The sequence below is a fragment of the Crocodylus siamensis genome, chromosome 5 (genome assembly GCF_052110815.1).
Source record: "Crocodylus siamensis isolate JL-2025a chromosome 5, ASM5211081v1, whole genome shotgun sequence".
NCBI classification, from domain to species: Eukaryota; Metazoa; Chordata; order Crocodylia; family Crocodylidae; genus Crocodylus; species Crocodylus siamensis.
The window spans coordinates 40073735-40093525 of record NC_143399.1 but is presented as its reverse complement, the minus strand read 5'-3'; the positions used below and the strand labels follow the sequence as shown (position 1 = coordinate 40093525).

The 19791-nt window shown below is 44.9% G+C and overlaps 1 protein-coding gene across 1 annotated transcript in view; it reads right to left on the bottom strand.

Moving 5' to 3' along the window:
• Positions 1–1773: 1773 nt before the first annotated feature.
• RGS5 (regulator of G protein signaling 5) overlaps positions 1774–19791 on the bottom strand; it is a 46236-nt gene continuing 28218 nt past the window's right edge. The window contains exons 3-5 of the mRNA XM_090048480.1: positions 16352–16413; positions 9434–9600; positions 1774–7975 (exon numbers count right to left, since the gene is read on the bottom strand). Of these exons, the coding sequence (XP_089904606.1) occupies positions 7814–7975; positions 9434–9600; positions 16352–16413 (391 nt within the window). The 3' untranslated portion in view covers positions 1774–7813. The remainder of the gene's footprint in view (positions 7976–9433; positions 9601–16351; positions 16414–19791) is intronic.

Sequence of the window (19791 nt, the reverse complement as noted above, 5' to 3'; positions counted from 1 at the left end):
CATGGGGCTCGGATATGGGTGATCACCAAACTAAACCTGTGAGTCAGCAGCTGGTTATTAGAAGACAGAGATCTGGACTGTAGTCAGGAGCAAAGGGGTCAGAAGGCAGGAACCAGAAACCAGTGGGAAGAAACAAGGTACAAGGATGAAGCCTGGAAGCTAACAAGCACAATCCAGTAAACAGGAAGCGAGGTATAAGGAGCCAAAAGCCCCAGTTAGACCAAAGCCTTTGCTCTGTTGGGCACTGAGAGATCTGTTGCTTATAAGCAGGCAGCCACACCCATGGAAGCAACTGGGGCTAGCTGGAAGTAGTGAGGCTGTTGGCATCCAGGCTCACGCAGGTAAGCAGGACCAGGTGGAGAAACTTACCCTGCTTACTGCTCTGACTCCTGCCACAGGTGGTTCATTGGAGAGGAAGGTGGAAATACAGGTGTGTATGTGAAAGAAGAGTTTTTTTCTTCTTGCATCTACACAAAATATGCATGGATCGAACTCACTTCAGCAAGCATTGCAGAGCACTCTGTATCAGTGACCCCTTCTCCATCTGTACTGATCAGTTCCTCAGTGTTTGCATCACTGGCTAAATGGATAAGTGAGGATTTTCCATGTGATTCTCCATTATTCATAAAAAAAAAATCAAATAGTATTAAACTAAAATCTGATCCTGCTTGTACCCCCTCTTGACAAAAAGGATTCCTTAGGAATAATTTTATTTTGAAAAATATTATTTAGCTAGTATTTAATTCTGTCTTTTATTTCTTTTGAGTGCCTCTATTATTAGATGTTCCATTGTTTTGCCTGGGATTGAAGTCCCTCTAATAACTTCCCTATGTTGTATTTTTAAACATTAGCTTTCTTTTGGATCCCTAGAACATCCCCAGTTTTCTAAGATCCAGCTTCAAAAATTAGCCTAAATGGCCCAGACATCCTAGACTAGCTTTTTAAGAAGCCTTGGGTGAAAGTTATGTGCATCCAATGATCTAAATATTTACACATGTCATTTAGCACCCACTTCCTAGGTGCTAAGCTGTGGCTCAGGAGATATGTTCCTGACCTCATGTTCTCCTACCTCCATTCTTTTTAGCATCTGCAGTTCTTGTGGATGGGTACTTTTCAGTCACCTTGGCAGCTCTTGAACAGATTTGTTTTTTGCAGTGGGCCCAAAGACCTGCTTTCAGAGTTGAACATCCTTCGTTGTCCCCATGGGGTTGGTGAGCACCAGCTCCATTTGTTTATCAAATTTGCCCAAAAGTCAAGACCTTCATTTTGGTAAAGGTTCTCTGGCCCTTTCTAGGCCCATTCATGAAATGGCAAAATACTGCTGGCTGAGACCCAACCAGAAGATCCAGTGAGTGATCCTGGTTCATTGCTGCAGCAGCAGGAGAATCTTCTGACCCAGAAGAAGATCCCTTCTTCGTACCAGATGTGGCAAGAACCTTGTGACTAAGATTCAAAGACCATTGGTAAATTTGGTCCAAGACCCTGTCTCCAGCTCTGGCCAATATCTGATACTGAAGAGAAAAGCAAGGAACCCCGAGACTCATTCAGCCAACAGGGAAGTGGGAAAATATTTCTTCCTGACCTTAGCCAATGACTAGTTGAGGTCCTGAAGCAAGATGTGACCATTCTTATCACTTTGCTGACATTCTCCTTTCTTACCATACTCTTATGCATTTACCTTTTTCAAGTCTCAGGAAATGCACCGTTGAAACTAAGCAGGACACCAGACCTCAGTCATAAAGAGAAGAGGTAAATAAATAGTCCATTAACATATCAGTGGTAATACTTTTATGTACTGGTTATACTGAATGTTACATGCATGTTGCTAACAGAACAAAACCTGGACTTGCTCCTTAATGCACAGTGGCCCAGGTTACACCTGCCCTGCAATCAAAATACTTTTTTTGGTAAGCACATGGGAGAACTGAAGCTTAAAAGTAGCAGGCCAAGTCTGGGAACTAATCAGTTCCCTACAGATCCAAGCCTGTAACAGTTAAAATTAAGGACAAAATGTGTCAAGGACCAAAACAGTTTTTCAGGTCTTGGAGAAGAGTTTGGCTCAAAGGTATTAGGTTTAAATTCTTTAGTGCATGGAAGGAAGTGCTAATGATTCTTTTATGGTCTTCAGTAGTCTCCAAGATACATCGTGGTATTTTCAAAGCCAGCCCAGGGTAGTTACTGGCAGTGCCATGATGGAATCGTTCACAGGACGTAATACAATGCAGTATTCAAGGGGTGCAAGAATGCATGTCCCTGAACCAACTGGACACAACAAAAAACCACAAAGAGGGGATGGAAAACATAGGAATGAGAGCATGACCCCCCGATGAAACGACTGTTGAAATTTAGTAATTCTGTTGTCTGTAATCTGGAGCCACTGGCCTCAAATGAAACCAATGTACAGAGTCCATGACATTTCAGGGAGATGTAACTGGCCACTGCACAATCCTTAATGTAACACACCATTATTATTATCTTTTCTAACACTAACAGACATGATGCCTATAAAGAAAATGTCATGTAATAACACAGTGTAAATGAACAGATATTGAGGGGAAAAAAGGAAGGAGAATGCTTTCTGTGATGTTCGTAGAGATACATTTTTCATTATTATGCTTGGGAAAGGCTTATTTTTAGCTCAACCAAATACCTAAAATCACCCTACATCTATTCATTGCCCATGTCCATGATAGACAATGGGCAACTGTCAAAAATGAACAATCAGGTTGTTAAGAGTTCAAATGATATGTTCTGATTCACTTGCTATCCACTACAGTGAAACTGATACTGTAAATATAGGTATAAATATGTATAGAGGAATACAGGAATATATAATGTGTCTATTGTTAAACTACATATAACATTTAATAATGTATGAGTATATGAAATATTTGTTATCAGAAACATGACACAAAGTATTAGTCCCATAGCAGATGTTTCTCATGTTTCAGGATTCTTAGCTCACTCATCTGAGGAGTTCTTGTTCAGGTTTCTGGTGGTTTGCATGCCAGAGTAATTAATCAAGTGAAAATTCTACACAAACACAACTCTTAAAGAGATCCCCAGTGTTTCTTAGGTCAAATGATATAGTTAAATCAGGACTCATTTTAAAATATGTATCTGAAGAGAAATGGAAGCCCACAAATAGAATCAGAGAGTTTTCTAATAGACCAGATGTCAAGATAGATTTAAAACCAACCTGAATACCAACTACCCTTATGCCACTGCAAGTAGTGAGATCACAAATCATGGTATGATGTGAGGAGGATGTGATGAAATTCAGTGATGTGTAGACTATCAATCATATTCCAACATTTGATCACACAACACATCCTTTTACTGTCCTCATGCTAGAAAAGATACATTTATTTTGGGTACACAGAAACTGTATTTGACCCAGGCAAAGGATGGCTTTTCTAATGAGCACTGTGAGGGAAGAAATCTGATTAGCTGGCAAAGAGTCTACAGGTATAATCTGTATCTGATGCCCAAGGTTCCTATCTTAATCTGATGGTTGTGACATACATCTGTCTTCTTACTGTCAGGTATAGTACTTCCTTCAGCATGTTAACCCTTTAGCAGGATCTGGCAGATAAGACAATATACTGGCTTTACCAGCAGATAAGACAATATTTGTTGGAATGAAAATCTGGTTGCTACAACAGTGATATTTTAGAACCAAATCATCAAAAAGTGGCCTCTAAATTTGTTTAGGAAATGACTGGGTCCCTGTCTGCTGTGTAATCTAGAGGCAAATAGTCCATTATGCATGCAATATTTGCTTGGACAAATTTGGAAAGCTGGGAGAAGCCAACTCAAAATCTGGGTCTGTGTGCATGTGTGCAGGTGCATGTATGCATGGGTAAGCACATCCACATATGCTTGTGGGCATACATGCATCTATATCTGGACAGAGGAAGAATTTTAAGCAATCAGGCCAAAGACCAGCAAAACTAGTCCCTACTACTGAATGCCTAACTAAAGAACTGGTGCTTTGTAGATGGGATAGGAACTGGCCTTGTGTGTAAAACATTTCAACCTATCACAAAAACATCTTCCAAAAATTAAGGGGGGGAAATGATTAAATGAAGATTTCTTCTGCAGTTTGCATTTGTATGCATGCTGCATGGCCATATGTGTAAAAAGCAAATAAACATATAGGACTCTTCAGCTTGGAGAACGCAGGCTCAGGGGTGACATGGTGACAGCTTATAAGTACATAAGGTGTGTGCATGAGGATCTGGGGGGACACCTGTTCACCAAAGCACCCCACGGGATGACAAGGTTCAATGGTGACCAACTCCTGCAAGATAGTTTTAGGCTGGACATAAGGAAAAACTTCTTTACTGTCCAAGCCCCGAAGGCCTGGAACAGACTCCCCCCATAGGTGGTACAAGCACCTGCTTTGGACACTTTCAAGAAACATTTGCATGCTTATCTTCCCGGGATCCTTTGACCCTAGCTGACTTCCTGCCCCTTGGGCAGGGGGTTGGACCTGATGATCTTATGAGGTCCCTTCCAGCTCTAATGTCTATAAAATCTACACTAACTTGATCCAACACCATTTCCTTTTTCATCTCCTTGTGACAAGGTATTTAGCAGAAGTTACAGATTCGTTGGAATCTGACAGGGCCATGCCATGAGTGCTTCTGTTATGGCTTATCTAGCACCACTGATGATAATAGACTTAGTTGAAACTGGCCCACTGGCTGCATGTTTATCCTATAGTCTAACTGCTGAACAAGTTTCTTCTTTCTTGGTCTTACTCAGTTCTATCCTTGGCCCATTTCCCATCAAATCCAGCCAGCAAAAACCTAGGTATTTTCTCAGCTAAACTTTCCATTTCTCAAGAAGGGGCAGGAAGAATTTGCTTGAGATCCCTGCTATTGTTTGGTATTGTCTTTGTGCCACATCCCAGGCTGACTCACAGAAGGGGTTATTTTTTCACACAGGAAAAATAATGAGCACGCTAGGGTCCCCTCTATTAAGACTCCAACTTTCCCAGGCAATTTGCTAAGGGAAAGAAAAATAAATGGATGAACCCAGTACGTTCTGTTTTTGTTGTTGTTTTTTGTTTTCCTGGAAAGAACAGTCCAGTTCTTACTGTTGCACATGTATTTTTATTCTGTCACCATGGAAACAGCAGGCAAATATTTGGGGTGGCTGGGTTTTTGATCAGTTTAGACACATTTTGAAAACGTTTTCAAACCCGTTGTTTATTTGGCTGTTTTGACATACAGTCCATCATGATTTGGCTGTCTCGCTTTGGAATCTCGGTGTGGGTGGCCAGTTTGAACAGACTGCTGAGACTTTAACAGCTGATCTTTTCAACGTATACCCTGGATCGTCAGCTGTGGAGACTGATCTAGTGAACAGACTTACTACAGCTACTGGCATCACAGGCTTTCCCTATGTTGCACTTGCCAGCCAAGACCTGGGAAACCGTCCCTTGAAGTCTGCTCTCAAACGCCAAAGGTCATTGGCCTTTCTACCAATGGGACCAATTACTGTCAGTTATGCTGGCATCAAGCACTTATCAACTCGAACCTGGACTGAGATCCCAGACATTCTTTCAAGTCGGCTACCAAACAACCTTTAGATGGTGATTGACTTCTGGTCATTACTAAGTTGGCTTAGATTTAAAGCAGTGACATACATGAAAAATGCTATTGCATGTTAGCTGTAATGTACAATCATCCTTGACTGCAAGGAACTGCCAAAGACTTCCAAAAAGAAATAAAAGTTTGGCACCCTTCAGAAGCAGTCCCTCATATCCTACTACTCTCCCTCCCTCCCCCCAGACAGGAGTTCAGACAGCAATAGGAATATGCAGATATTTTACAGACAGGACATGAAGACTGGAGAAATGGAAATGGGTTGTACAAAATTAGGCAGTGTTTGCTGTCTGTTGAAGAACACATGGTTTTATTTCTCATCTTTCCAATACTTTCCTTCCGTTATGGTCCACTCTTGGCAACTGACCCCAACAGTTTCAATTAGCAATTTTTTGACAAGTTCTTCCTCTTCTAATCAATTTTCTCACCCTTTGGTTTGTGCAGAAATATCACTTTGGCATGCCTACTACAGAGAGAAATGAATGGAATGGGATGTTACCACCAAGATATCCACAATGAAGAGTTCAAACATACCTCTAAACACCTCAGTAGCATTGTTTAAGGCTGTGCATAGGCATTGTGGGCATTTCTATGGCACAGAAAAGATAAATTCAGTTAATCTAATGCAAGCATTTGGATTGGATAGACATCAGGGTTGCTGAACAATCACAGTGTTTGGAATACACCAGTCTTGCTTTATCCTTTTTGCTCTCTCCAGCTCAAAATGGGAATTATTTTTTTTACAGTCAAGTGTAATCAAAGAAAGTGTTTTGAAGGTCCTGTTATTCACATTGGCTTAGGTCTCACCTTGTGAATTGCTAAGTATACTACAGTTTGCAAAGAGCAATCTTGAAGCTTATACTTGGCCTCTGTTTGCAGTACAAATCTAATCATATTTTGCTACCAGTTTCTAATGCCCATCTGTCCAAACAGAGGTTCTTTCCACAAGGGAATCTTGTGTCAATTGGGTTGGCATGTCTACACCTAGCAGGCTGTCTTGCCATTAGTGTGTCAGGGCATGCTGAGAAAATCGTACCTTACCTCCACTAAGGATCATATGTCCAGAAGCCACACACAAAGAGGATCCTGAGCAACTCATGGGGCAATATTACTTGTTCGAAAGCATGGAGGAAGGAGGGAGCACCAGCCAGACCAGTTGTATGCAATGCAGCTGGGAATTCACCTTGCAGACTAACAGCTGGTCTTACAAGCTATAGGAAGACAGCCTGTGGCAGCCTTGATAATGGACAATAGTGAGTCACAGGTGCTGTCAGGGTTAGTAGCCATATATTAACCATGTTTCTGCAATCACAAAATACTCTTAGAGTCAATCATGTCACCAAATGGTTACAAACTGGATTACAGTGTGTTGCTCAGACAGGTCAAGCACGTGTCAGAAGCCCCTTGAAAGCTTTCATTCAGCCTTCAACCTCACACCCTTTTACAGACAGACTTTCCCAGTACTACGAAGTGTGAGCACTCATAGGCGTGTCACTACAGTGATGTATGCCTTCACTAGAGAAGACACATAGCATCTTAAATAGACCCTTGCAATCTTTTTCATGCCATTTTGTTTGTGCAGTTCATTCAGTTGTTCACAATAAGGGCATAAAATCAATGACACCTGGCAGGCAACTGGGGAGACGAGAACTGACTGAGTCTGGGAGGCTTGGGAGTATGATTTGGCTGGGATAAGAATCTGAAGTGTGGATATTTTCCTGAAGCTCATCTGAGTTCATTTGAATTCAGGTTTCTCAGATCAAGGCAGTGGATAAGATGAGTTTCACAGAGTCACTGGTTGATCTTTAAACACAGTCACTCTGAACACCCTGCTTATCTAATTGATTTTATGCAAATTGGGTATATCTTCCAGGGTCCTAAGTGGCTACTGATGGAGCCTCAGTACCCTCCAGTCTAAAAAACAATGGGTAAAATTATCAGGTATTTTCATAATAGGGATTTTGGTAGAGGAGCAGAGAAAGAAAGAGACTGGAAAAAAAACAAAGGAGACATTGGGCACACTGAAGTGACTCCAAAACAACATGAGATAAATTTAGCAATATGCCTGAATATTTTCTTAAGTTGGTATTGCTAAGTAAAAGCTGCTAAAGAAAAAAGAAAGGGTTATTGGGAAGGAGCAGTGGCATTGCTTACAGGAAGTGTCTTGCAGGGGTGCCTTGCACAGCCAGACTACATTGCTACTTGATTAACTCCTGATAAAACTCGGACCGCACAAATCTGGGCAGGGAGTCCTTCTCCATCAGGGCGAAAATCCTCTTCTGAGCCATATCAAAGCTGCTCATCGATGGCTCCACCAAGTTCTTCATGGTTATACCTTTGGTGAAGTGGTCAATATTCACCTGGGATGGGAGAAACAACAGGAAATTAAACAGGATGGTAACTTGGCTTTGTGGGTCTAGGGGCTGGCTGGGTAATTCTGTTCCCCCCACAACCATGTAAAGCTTATGGCAAGTGATAAAAGCCAGGTTAATTTAACTTTATGAAGCCTGGTATTGATGACTCCACCATTCAGGCCAAATTTCATTTTGCAACTACTGCAGGGTTCACATCTTTGATCTGTTTGAGGAAGACAGTGGATCTTCCCCAAATTGAAAAAACGTACCCTTTGGCACCGAGTACATTTTCTGAGGATGTACCTATACAACCATTAAATATTTTATGAATTTAATAAAAAAGTTGGGACCTTCAAAAAACTTTGCTTCTGGGTCAGTCTTTCTTTTGTCCCAAACAACCTTAATAATGGAATAACACAGACGCTTAACATTCTCTATACTGTCAGCTTCTTCAAAATCTCGTACACAGGGCTTACCTGAAGAAATTGAATTGGTGTCAGTGACTGATTCATCTAACTGTAATGAGAACATAGGTGACAGACAGGCATAGGTAACTTAAGTGGGTCTATTGTAACATCAGTGGTGACTCAACTTATCATCACCCTATTTCAACAGCTATGGGCTGTACTGGCTTAGGAGGAGGAGGGAGACTGGACACATCTCTCCAGAATCCTCACTGACAGATCATTGAGCTCATCTGCCACTGCCACTCTTGCCCATTTTATCCGCTGCTTCCCTCAGTGGGAGCTCAGTGGTAGAGGATACCTGCAGAAAAGAACTTTGTGGTGTTGGGTAGAGATGGAGATAATGGTCAAGTGATGCAAAGAGGAAAGATGAGCTAGGAAAGGAGCTTGGCAGCAGCCTTTTGGATAGCCATAAGTGCATGTTTGTGGCAATGATGGATAGGAGGAGGCAATTTCCACTAGCCACCCCTCCTCTTTCAAAACAGGGGTGTCTGGGATCTGCCCAAGTTTTTGCTCATTTGTAGGACAGCAAGAGCCAACATGGCTTTTGATTCAGTGAAGCATAGGTACCCTTGAATTAATGCCATCAACTCTCACTCCAGGGGTATTTATAGTTGTTCTTGGGAGTGGGGGGGGGGGGCGTGGACACACTTTAATTAGCAAGCCATATTAATTAAAAGCACCTGAGCATCAAGTGTATCAGTGTCCCTGTGCTGCAAATGTTGGCAGGGCACTTTGAACTAAAGCTAATCAAACCAGCTTTAGTTCAAAGCACTTCACTGCTATTTTTTAGCATGGGGATGCTGATACATGTGATGCAGGAGGCTGTTGGAGCATGTTGATTTCCATGCTCCAGCAGACTTGATTAACTGAGTCTGCTCTGACGTGCTGGATTTACAGCACGTCAGAGCAGCCTCACTGCACATCTATAGGAGCCCCAGGAGTCCAAGATCCTCACCTCAACAATCCCATGTACAAACCTCCCTCCTCCCAGACTGACCTCTTTGGGCGCCTCAATCTGGATGAACTCCTCGTAAATTTTCTTGGCCTTCTCAGCCATCTTGGCAGGTGACCTGGTTCTCTTATAATCCTCACATGCAATCCAGAACTCAATGTTCTCCTCACTGAACTCAGATCTCAGGAAGCTCCTGAAGCTGGCAAGGCCATCTACACAGGGAAAGAAGTAAGAAGACCTTTTCCAAATGCATTCCTGTCTAGTGGAAATCAGTGGGGAGAAAGAATTTAGCTTTGGCTTGGGGGTGGGGTAGTGAGGATAGTCTGTGAATGAAAGAGAAAACAGGAGTCCCAGGCATTTGCTTCAACACTGGGGCAGAGGTTGGGGGAGGACCATATTACCATGTCATATTACATTAGGGGCCGAACAATGCATTGCACAGTACACGCACTTCAGCTGTGACGCTGTGGGTGATCATGGAATCGGGAGCCAGGAGAAGGTCAGAGTCAAGTCCTCTGAACATTAAATGCAACAACAGATGCCACCTCACAGAGTAGTTTTTCTTCCACCAGTCATGTTTGGCAACTCAATAGGTGAGAATTACTTGGCTTACACAGCTGGATTTGAAATTATGATAGCTCTTCTGGATGTACTCATCCATGGGGAGATTTCACATGTGAACCCAGATCCTAATTGGCATATCTCACTTGGTCTAGCCCATGGATGTACTGAAATGGCTTTTAATTAGGTTTAGAGGAAGAAATATGAATGTATTAATGAACTGGGGAGATGGCAGAGGGGGCATGTGTTTATTTGCCTGACTCAGAGGGAAAGGCAGTATTATATCTGACAGGGTATGGAATGGGGGTGAGTGAGTGTGACTTTATGGTCAAGGAAGGAATATGTGGGTGAGTTGCATGGAAGAAGTAGGACATTATGATGTTGATGGGGAGAGCACTGGGAGATTGGGAATAAGGAGAAGCAGATGGTGGGGAGGGGACAGAGAGAGAGAGGTTGAGAGAGGCTGAGAACATAGGACAGAGGGACAGACAGCATTTGGACATGAGTTTGAGGGGAGACTGAGACACCTAGAACACAATAAGAAACATGGCCGAAGAGGAATAAATGGAGCAATGGAAGTGAAAAAAGGAAAGAAAGCAAGAAGCAAAAAAGCCTGAAGAGGGAAAGTTTTTCTATGATAGAAGTGGCCCTCAGCCTGGCTGCATTTCTTCCTAAAAGGGCAGGGATTCTTCCTCATTTATGCTGTACAGTGCCCAGCACAATGGGGCTTCTTCCCTGACGGGCTGCTTCACAGGTTGCTGTTAGTTGTAGTGAGTGCAGTGGGTGCATGAAATAACCACACAAGGACTGTGTGTTTTCAGAGGGGCAGGGTGGAGGGTCCTAAGGAGTCTTTCTCAAGTCCCCCCCAACTGCCATATCTGGCAGTGCTATTGCTCTGACCCTTTTCCCTTGTAGCAACCCCACATTTTTTTTTCAGTACTTTGGTCTTGGCACTTGAAATCCTGCCACTTTTGAACAGTGCCCTTGCGGGGGTCACTGTTTAGTCTAGCCACATGTGGGATTATTTTACTTTTTCCTTGCCAATTCTTCTGCTATCTGGGTCAATTTGACACTCTCTAGCTGCATGCTGGGCATTAGAAGAAGGCCTGGGGTTGCTGCAGCAAGGAATTAAGCAAACAAACTCCTGCTGGAAACAATAACATCCATGCCTTTTTTTTTTAACTGCAATGCCCAGTGCTGTGTCTACAGGCAACTGGATTGACAGATATCTGGATGCTAGAAATGTATTTTGGGACGCTGCAGGAAGCAGGGGTCACTGTCAGGGCACTGTGTTGGGAAGCACACTCATCTGGTCAAGGGCTGAGGCATTTTCTCCATGGTTTTTACTCCTGCCCAACAACTGGCCCTGTTGCTGCCTTAACTGTAATTACTTCTGTGCGGAACATCCTGTGTGAATATTTAAAATGTAAAATACTTGGAAAAGAGAAAGCTCCACATCACTGGGTACATCAACATGAGGTTGCACCCATCCAGGAAAAGCACAGACCAACTGCAGATGCTTCCTCAGCCTGATGAAGGGTGTTTGTGCCTGGAAACTTCAATGAAGAATATTTTCCAACTATTTGAGTTGGTTTAATAAAAGATATCATATTTACCCAAAGAACCTTGTCTAAGATGCATAACTGTCTATACATACGCAGCAATTACTGTGGAGTAGATTCATTTAATATGCTGTTTTCTAGATAGATACCAGTACTAAAAAAACAGAGAATTAACTAAAGTGCTGTACCACACATGTAATCTGGTCAGCCTAGGCAGCAGGAGGTCACAGCGGGTAGGGAGAGCTGTCCTGGCTCACAGGATGTTGCCTGCCAGCCATGTGGAGATTGGGACCTGCTCTGATCTCCATGTGGCTGGGAGAATTGTCTTGACTGCCAGGCAGCTGCCTCCCCATCATGTGCAGATCAGGATGGGTCCCGATCTCCACATGGCTGGCAGGCTTCTGCTCAGCAGCTGGGACAGCTCTCCCAGCTAGTACAGCTCCCTCCCGTCACTTTCCCTCCGGGTTTGGAGCCAGCCTGACCTCCTTCTGGCTGGGATGGAGCTGCCTACCAAGCCAGGACAGCTCTCCCGCCCTCCGGAGCTCCAGGCTAAGCCCCGTCCCCTGCCAACCCAGGGCTGGCACCCGGGGACCCTGGAGTTCCCCCTGGCCGCTGCAGTCTGGAAGAGCAGGGCATCAGCTGCCCTGGACTGGGCTGTTCCTGTCAGGTTTAATTTGCTCCCAATGGGGGCGTGTGTATAGACATGTGCCAGGGAGCATGGTAATAACCCTGAATTTTCTGCCCAGGAAATTCAGGAGTGTTAATTGCATGTGCAGACATGCCCACAGTAAAGAAAACACGGGTAGCTTGTGTGTGACATTATAGCATTCACAGCTATTAAAAGCAGAAAGGCTATATTGCTCATCACAAGTGGAGACTCAAGACGGTCCCCGGAGTCCCTCATGTCTGATTGAGAAAGTGCGAGTGAGGTATTTCAGTCTCCACTCCCCTTCCTGCTCCTGGCCCTCAAGGGCCTGCATAGCTTCTGGCTCTCAACTTACTTCACTCTCACATCCTCCCTCTTTACAGCTATGAGCAGCAGGCCCATGGAGAATGGCTTGGACACACAGGAACTAGAAGCCAGGTAATACCATGCCAGCTGTGTGCTGCCGGATGCCTCTGAGCTCCGAGTAAGAGTGATGGCCACTTCCAACAGACCGGGGGGAGGCTTCCTTCACTGTGGGGGAGGGACAGTGCCTTCTGAGCACCTTTCGGGAGCTTTGCTTTTCTGCATACAGCACAGAGCAGTGTAGTGGAGTGAAAAGCTTCTGTAAGGCAGGGCAGAGACTTTCTACAGCTTCCTTAACTCTGTGTACCAGTCATCTACACAATCTGGTACATGGTGTTAGATGAGCTCACAGCCTTGGGGTTAAGAGGCTGCGGGGTAGGGCCATGTCATTCCTTATCCACATATTTGGCACCCTTTTCTACAGGGCTTTGAACAAAGCAACTTCTAATCTCAGACACCAATTGTGAGCATCTCACAGCAGAGAGCAAGGACTCCCACCTTCTTGGAGGAATGTCAGTTCCCGTCACAGCTATATTAATTCACTGAATGCTACATTATCTCCAAGAGGTCTTTGTTCCTGAAAGAAAGGCCAAGATGTTGGTGTTTATTCAGGGTAATGAGGGACCCAGGCAATTTTCATGGAGCAGGCAGGATGCAGGAGACACTGGCCAGGAGCACAAAGGGGAGGGGAGGGGAGGGGAGGGAAGACTGGCTATCAGCATCTACCAGTCTCCTCCCAAGCTACAATACCATTGCAGTCAGCAAGAGCTACAATCTGGTAGCCTTGACCAATCTGGCCTGGAGACTTGAGAATATTGGTTAGCTCCCTTATAACAAGTGATCCATCTTCTGGCCTGGCACACAAAGAATTCAGGGTAGGATGTGTGGGTGCACTGGAATAGCTGATTTTAAAGCAGTTACTGGAAGCATTGGCCAACACAGTTCCTAATTTCAATGAGCCTGTTGGAGACTTCACTACTTGTTCCCACCAAGAGATGCAGCAATTGATGGGGCACAGAGGCTGTGCATGCCTGCATGTGTTCGTGTGTATCAGCGTGTACAAAGCATCTGACTGTGAGTGAGCCTACATGACTCTGATGGTAGCTCCTACCACATTGCCCCAGAGACAATTCCTCTTTTACCTCACCCATATGACTTCTAGCTGCAAAGTCCCAGGATCCCGGTTAGAGATGAGATGCAACCTGATGGAGGTTTTACCAGCAAACCTCATCCCTCTCAGTCACAGAAAGAGGCCTTGAACTCTTCAAGAGAGCATCTGTAAAAACCACTATCATCCATAAGTTGCAAATTTGTTTTGAAGACAAGAAAAAGGAAGAGGTGTAAGTTTAGTTCCTGGTTGTGGAGTGACTCAGCCAGGCCCCAGCACTTCACAGCTGTCTGTGTCTTTACTGCAAGTCAGAAGCTAGAAAAGGCTGACAAAACCCCCTGAGAAAGGCTAACAGGGATTCTGCTAGAGGAATGCCCACCCCCCTACCCAAATGGGCCTCTCTAACCTGACTGGAGGAAAACAAGTGCTAATTTGTGAGCAACAGTCAGGGCTTGCCCGCAAGCAACTAAAACAATTTGAAATTTGGAAAGTAGCCAGCAGAAGAAAGAGGCAGCATAATATTTATAGTCAAGGGCACATGCGTATGATAAAAAACAGAGTTTGGGCCAGATTAATGGATACCAGCCCCTAGGGCTGGGAAAAGAGGAGCCAAACATTATAAAGAATCAGTGACCCATGCTTCAAACTTTTCCTCTCCTTCCATCCAGGTAATGCTCTGGACCTGAACTTGGCTTTACACACACTGTATTGAAATGCCTAGCCCCATTTCAGTCAAGGAGAGTAGGGTTGGGACTAGGGTCCTTCCCCACCAACCCCAACCCTTCTCTTGGATGTGTAGGATTTCTTCTGCATTTGTAGATATAAATGTGAACTATGCATTTAGTAGTAATATCAAGGGGGTGACCCTTGTTTCTCTGGTATAATGGGGATAACAGCTGAAGGGTATTATCAAAGAGAGGCCTTGCTGAACAAGGGGCTAGGAATATGGACGCTGAAAAATATTACAAATAAAACAATAAGCAATGATTATAGATTGATAGACTAAAAGACAAAAAGGACCATAGAGATCATCTAGTCTGACTTCCTGCAAAACACAGGCCAGAAGACTTCCCTGAAGCACTGACAGCTCCTGCCTGGTTGGAGATCTGGGGGGATGTAATCTCGATATGAAAGAGTCATTTAGTTCAGGTAATTACAGGGCCTGGTAAGAAGGTTAAAGGCAGCCATTTGTTAAATTAGTCTTTACCATAGAAGCTGTTGGGCGACCCCCCTCAGACTTGCTCCTTCCAGGTAAAAAGGAAGTGAGATGCTGACAGAGACTATGTGCAGAAAAGAGGAGGTCTGGGAGCGAGGAGATGGTACATGCCCGAGTGTGCATTGGGAAGGTAAGGTGCTTGGAGTTCTACAAACCTTTACCATCTACTACAAGGAAGTTTGCTTTCCCAGAGATCAGATTTGGCACTGAAATTTTGGGTTGGCTGGAGTCCCGCCCCTCCCTTTGGCAACATGTTGGCAAAAATGAAAACTTGAGAGACTTTCCTTGTTTTAGGAGCTGGAAAATGAGCTGGTGCTTGAAATACAAGGCAAAAAACTGAAGGAGGTACATAGACTGGAGGTCTGAGGGAGTTACTGTGCAAAGGAGAGCGTGAACTACTGTCACGTGCAGGAAGGATGCTATGAGCTGTGCTTTTGTGTTAGCTGTCTCTAACTGCAATTTCTTTATTCAGGTAAAGAGTCTTCAGCCACCCTCTGGACAACATGCTCTCCTCAAAGCCAACAAGAATTGAGGTGCATTAAGATAGGTAGTAAGTAGTTCAAAGTCAAATGGAGCAGTTGATTTTTTTTTTCTTAGACACTCCAGTCTGTGGGTGGTGATACAGGCTGCAAAGGATGTTGGGTCAGCAGGAGAAGGGGCAGGTGACTGGGTATTCAGGTCTGAGGAGTAGGGCTGAGGAAAGGAAGGGCAGCGGGCTCCATAAGCAGACCCAGAAGGGACTAGGGCTAAGCTGCAAGAATTGGGGATCTGCACCTGGGGAGAGCTGTCCACAGCTAAATCAGCACACTTGAAGACTCATATGCCTCCTGACTTGCATAGGCCACGAGTGGAACTTACTGGGATTCTGACTCATGAAATCCCACATTAATTGTCCCAGAGAAATGGGATGGGGAGAGAAAACAGTGTGAAAGCAGGGGTCTGGAGCCCACACCTCCTCCTGCTGTCTCAGCAGGAACCATTCGCAATTCATGGGCTGTTTTGTACCTGCTGTGCTAGAGGGGCCACTGCATCATGAGTCATTAATGAACCTCCTCTATCCATGAATATTCATGTCTATTTACACATTTGTTACATTTGCTATTTCCTTCTCCCAACCTTCCTTAGTACTGTGGTGCTAAAGACTTGAGGAGAAACTCGATGCACACCTCTTACAGCCAAGGACACTCCTTCCTTCTGCAAAGGACACAATTGAAGCAACCATCCTTTTCAGGGGGAGGTTGCCTGATTTCATATTACAGCCAACAAATTGCTTCTGTTTTCTGGTTGGAAGAGAATCCTGGGTTGGCGCTGAGAGTGAACAAAGAGCATGTAGACAGCCCCCTCCCTCTGCTGTGCCTTGCCACCTTTTCCCTTTCTTCCCTCTCCCTGCCTGCCCTGAGGTAGGTAGTGTGTTCTGCAGCCTGTGGTTGTTCAAGGTTTCATCGTGGGTGTCATCAATTTAGATAATTGGGAAACAATCTGCATGGTTGGGACAGTGTGAGCTTACAAGCGTTCTGCAGCAGCTTCTCCAGGGAGTCACGCCACTGTAAAGCCTCCTCTGGCGATGGCCTGAAGGGAAAGAAAACAACAGATCACTGGCCTGTCACAGCACCTTTTCCTTCAAACACAAACAAGGAAATCTCAGTATTGAGAATGTCATCACTGTGCCTTCTCATTAGGATGATCTGGGAGTCTTCAGAGATATCACCAACCTCTGCATTTCCTCTTCCCCTCAGAAACTCGATAAAAACATAAGAAGTGCTATACTGAGTCAAACCAACGGGCCATCTAGCCCAACATCCTGGTCTCTAACACTGGCAGGAGTAGATGCTGTAGAAGAAGAGCATACGAACAAGGTATGTGTAGAGTGTTCTATCTGCTGTCGTACCAGCCCTGGTGTCCACCATTATTGGTCTAGGGATACCAAGCAATACATCCCTAAATGGTCTGTTTAATATCTATTAATGGATCTATCCTTCATGAATTTGTCTGGTCCCTTTCTGAGCCTGACTATACTATTTGCCTCTATAACCTCCTGTTCTAATGTGTTCCACAAGTTAACTATGCACTGTGTAAAAAAGTACTTTCTCTTGTTAGGTTTAAACCTGTCTCCTGCTAATTTCAGTGGGTGGCCCCTACTTGTAGTATTCTGAGACTTAGTAAATAACAATTCCCTTTTTACTGTGTCCTCACCCTTCATGATCTCCTAGGCTAGGGACAGACCTTCAAAAAGTAGGGCTGTGTGAAGCTTCGGGTGGTGATTTGATTTGGAGGAGATTCGGCCCGATTTGGTAGCTGAATCTCTGAATCCGAATGAATCAGGAGAGCAGTTTAAAGGTCCGAATCGATTCAAAGCTCTCCAGATCTTTGGCAAAGATTAGGAGAGCTTTGATGATTCAGACAGTCCCCAGTGGCTGCAGCAGAGAGCTGCAGCCACTCCAAACTGGTAAGTACTAGAGGTGGAGGGAGGGCAGGGGACCATGGGTCCCCTTGCCAGCTCCCCTGACAGCCCCCGCTCCTCCCAGCCCCTGTCTGCTCCCCCAGCCCCTCCCATGGCTGCTCCCACCCACCCCAGCTTGGTACTTTGAAAAAAGCCCCAGTGCTCACCGGGTGCTGCTGGGCAGGAGGCAATTCCCATTGCTCCCCACTGCATGAGGGGCTCTACATGAGCCCCCTTGACTGCCCCCCCCATGCTCCTTCAGCCCCTGCATGGGTGCCCTGCCTGCCGGGGCTCCAGCTCTTTAAAAAAAAAAAAAACCGAGAAAAGCCCTGAGACTCACTGCTCCTGGTGCAGCCTCTGGGCTTTGGGGGCTTGTGGAGAGCCCCCTATGTGGCAGGGGGAAGCAGGGATCACCCCCACCAGCAGGAGTAGTGAGTCCCAGGGTTTCTTCAGGTTTTTTTTTCTTAAAGGGCCGGAGGTGGCCCGTGCAGGGCACCCAGGAGAGGGTGGGGGCCACTGCCGAATCTCTGAATCATATTCAGCCAAATCACCAAATCAAGTCACTGTTCCCCGAATTGACCAAGTCCAAATCTGAAGTGAATGCTAGCCACTTCACACAGACCTATCAAAAAGCCTGAACCCAAATTTTTTCAATCTTTGCAGGTTAGTCTAACCTGGCTAAGCTAAATCAGTTTTGTTACTGGACAGACATCCCAGAAATGCCAGCGCATGCCTGCAGTGGCTCGGGCTAGAAGCTGGGGAATGCTAGAGAAGCCCTCCCTTCCCTTGCACACTACTGAGCTGAGGGAGGGGGGTATGGCCAGCCCCCGGCAGGACACTCTGATTAGGGAACTGATAACAGTGTTTATCACCCCTAACTCAGTGTTTATCAGCCCATTAAGAAAACAACAGAGGGACATTACCAACCACCTCTTGATTCTGTTTGTTGATTTATCATGGACCATAGCCAGCATGTGGTCTTCTAGCTAATACACAGACACCTCTCACCAAGGCAGAGGGGAGGGGGGGAATTCCTGCTTAGCAGGGAGTAGTGAGGGGGAGTGGGGGACCAGTCCTTAGTCTTGCCGTAGTTGCAAGTGGAGGGGCCAGCCCTGCTGTGGAGCAGAGAGCCCCACCCAGCCCAGAGAGCTTGCTGGGATGCTGGGGGAGTCTGGTTTATCTTAAACCAGCAAGAGGTCTGGGACAGACATTGCATAAACTGGTTTGGCCCAAATCATTTAAAGTCTGATATTACATTCAACCAGGCTTATCTCAAACTGGTTTCAGCCATTTTCAATGTGGTTTATGTGCACTGAACATCTGTTTGGTTACAGGTTTAAACCAGTTTCTGATCACTTAAATCAGTTTATGTGTAATGTCTGTCCCTAGCCCTAGACCTTCATCGCCTCCCTCCTCAGCTTCCTCCTTTCCAAACTGGGAAATCCTAGCCTTTTTAGTTTCTATTGTTATGGCAATTGCTCCATACCCTTGATCATCTTGCTCTCCTCTGCACCTTTTCTTCTACATCCTTTTGAGATACAGAAACCAGAAATGAACACAGTGTTCAAAATGTGGATGCACCATGGATTTGTATAATGACATAATGACATTTTTTCCCTTTGTTTTTCAGTTCCCTTTTTACTGAGGCCCAACATGTTATTAGCTTTTTTGGTCATCGCTACACACGGAGCTGATGTCATTAGAGAACTCTACAATGTTTCCAAGGTCTCTTTCCTAAGTTATAACAGCTAGTCCAGTACCCAGCACTAAGTACGTATAATTGAGATAATGCACATTGGGAAAAATAATCTTGTATATGTTGACACTGAAGTTCATGTATCATTTTTTTGCCCTGTCACTTAGCTTTGTGAGATATTTCCACAGTTCCTCTCCATCAGCCTGATACTTAACTACCCAGAATAACCATGCCTAAAATTGTGCCAAGTTTCAGTGATAGATACAGTTTAGAGAGCCCAGAAGTCTAAATGAAATAGTCTTCACTAACCCTATCACACTAGAAGATCATACAAAATGAGCCCCCAAGGCCTGGAATAGACTTCCTCCTGAAGTGGTACAAGCACCTACTCTGGACTCTTTTCATGCCTATCTTGCTGGGATCCTTTGACCCTAGCTGACTTCCTGCCCCTGGGGTAGGGGGCTGGGCTCAATGATCTTCCGAGATCCTTTCCAGCCCTAATGTCTATGAAATCTATGAAATATGACATATAGTAGTACCCTTTGGTACCACTGGGGTTTCACATTTGGAGAGATTCGTTCCTTCCCCTACATGTCTACAAATGAAGGAAAATTCAGCACAATAGGCTGGAAGATCTGTATATGCTGCACAGGGAACTGCCTGTAGAAAGTAGGATGGGTTAATTTCCTGGAAACACAGAAGCTGGAGCCAAGTTACACTGGCCTGGACTGGAGTACATCTAATCCTATCCCTCTGGTACACACTTCTGCCGGGTCCATGGCAGCTCTGTGAAGAACCAGCATCTCAGAGT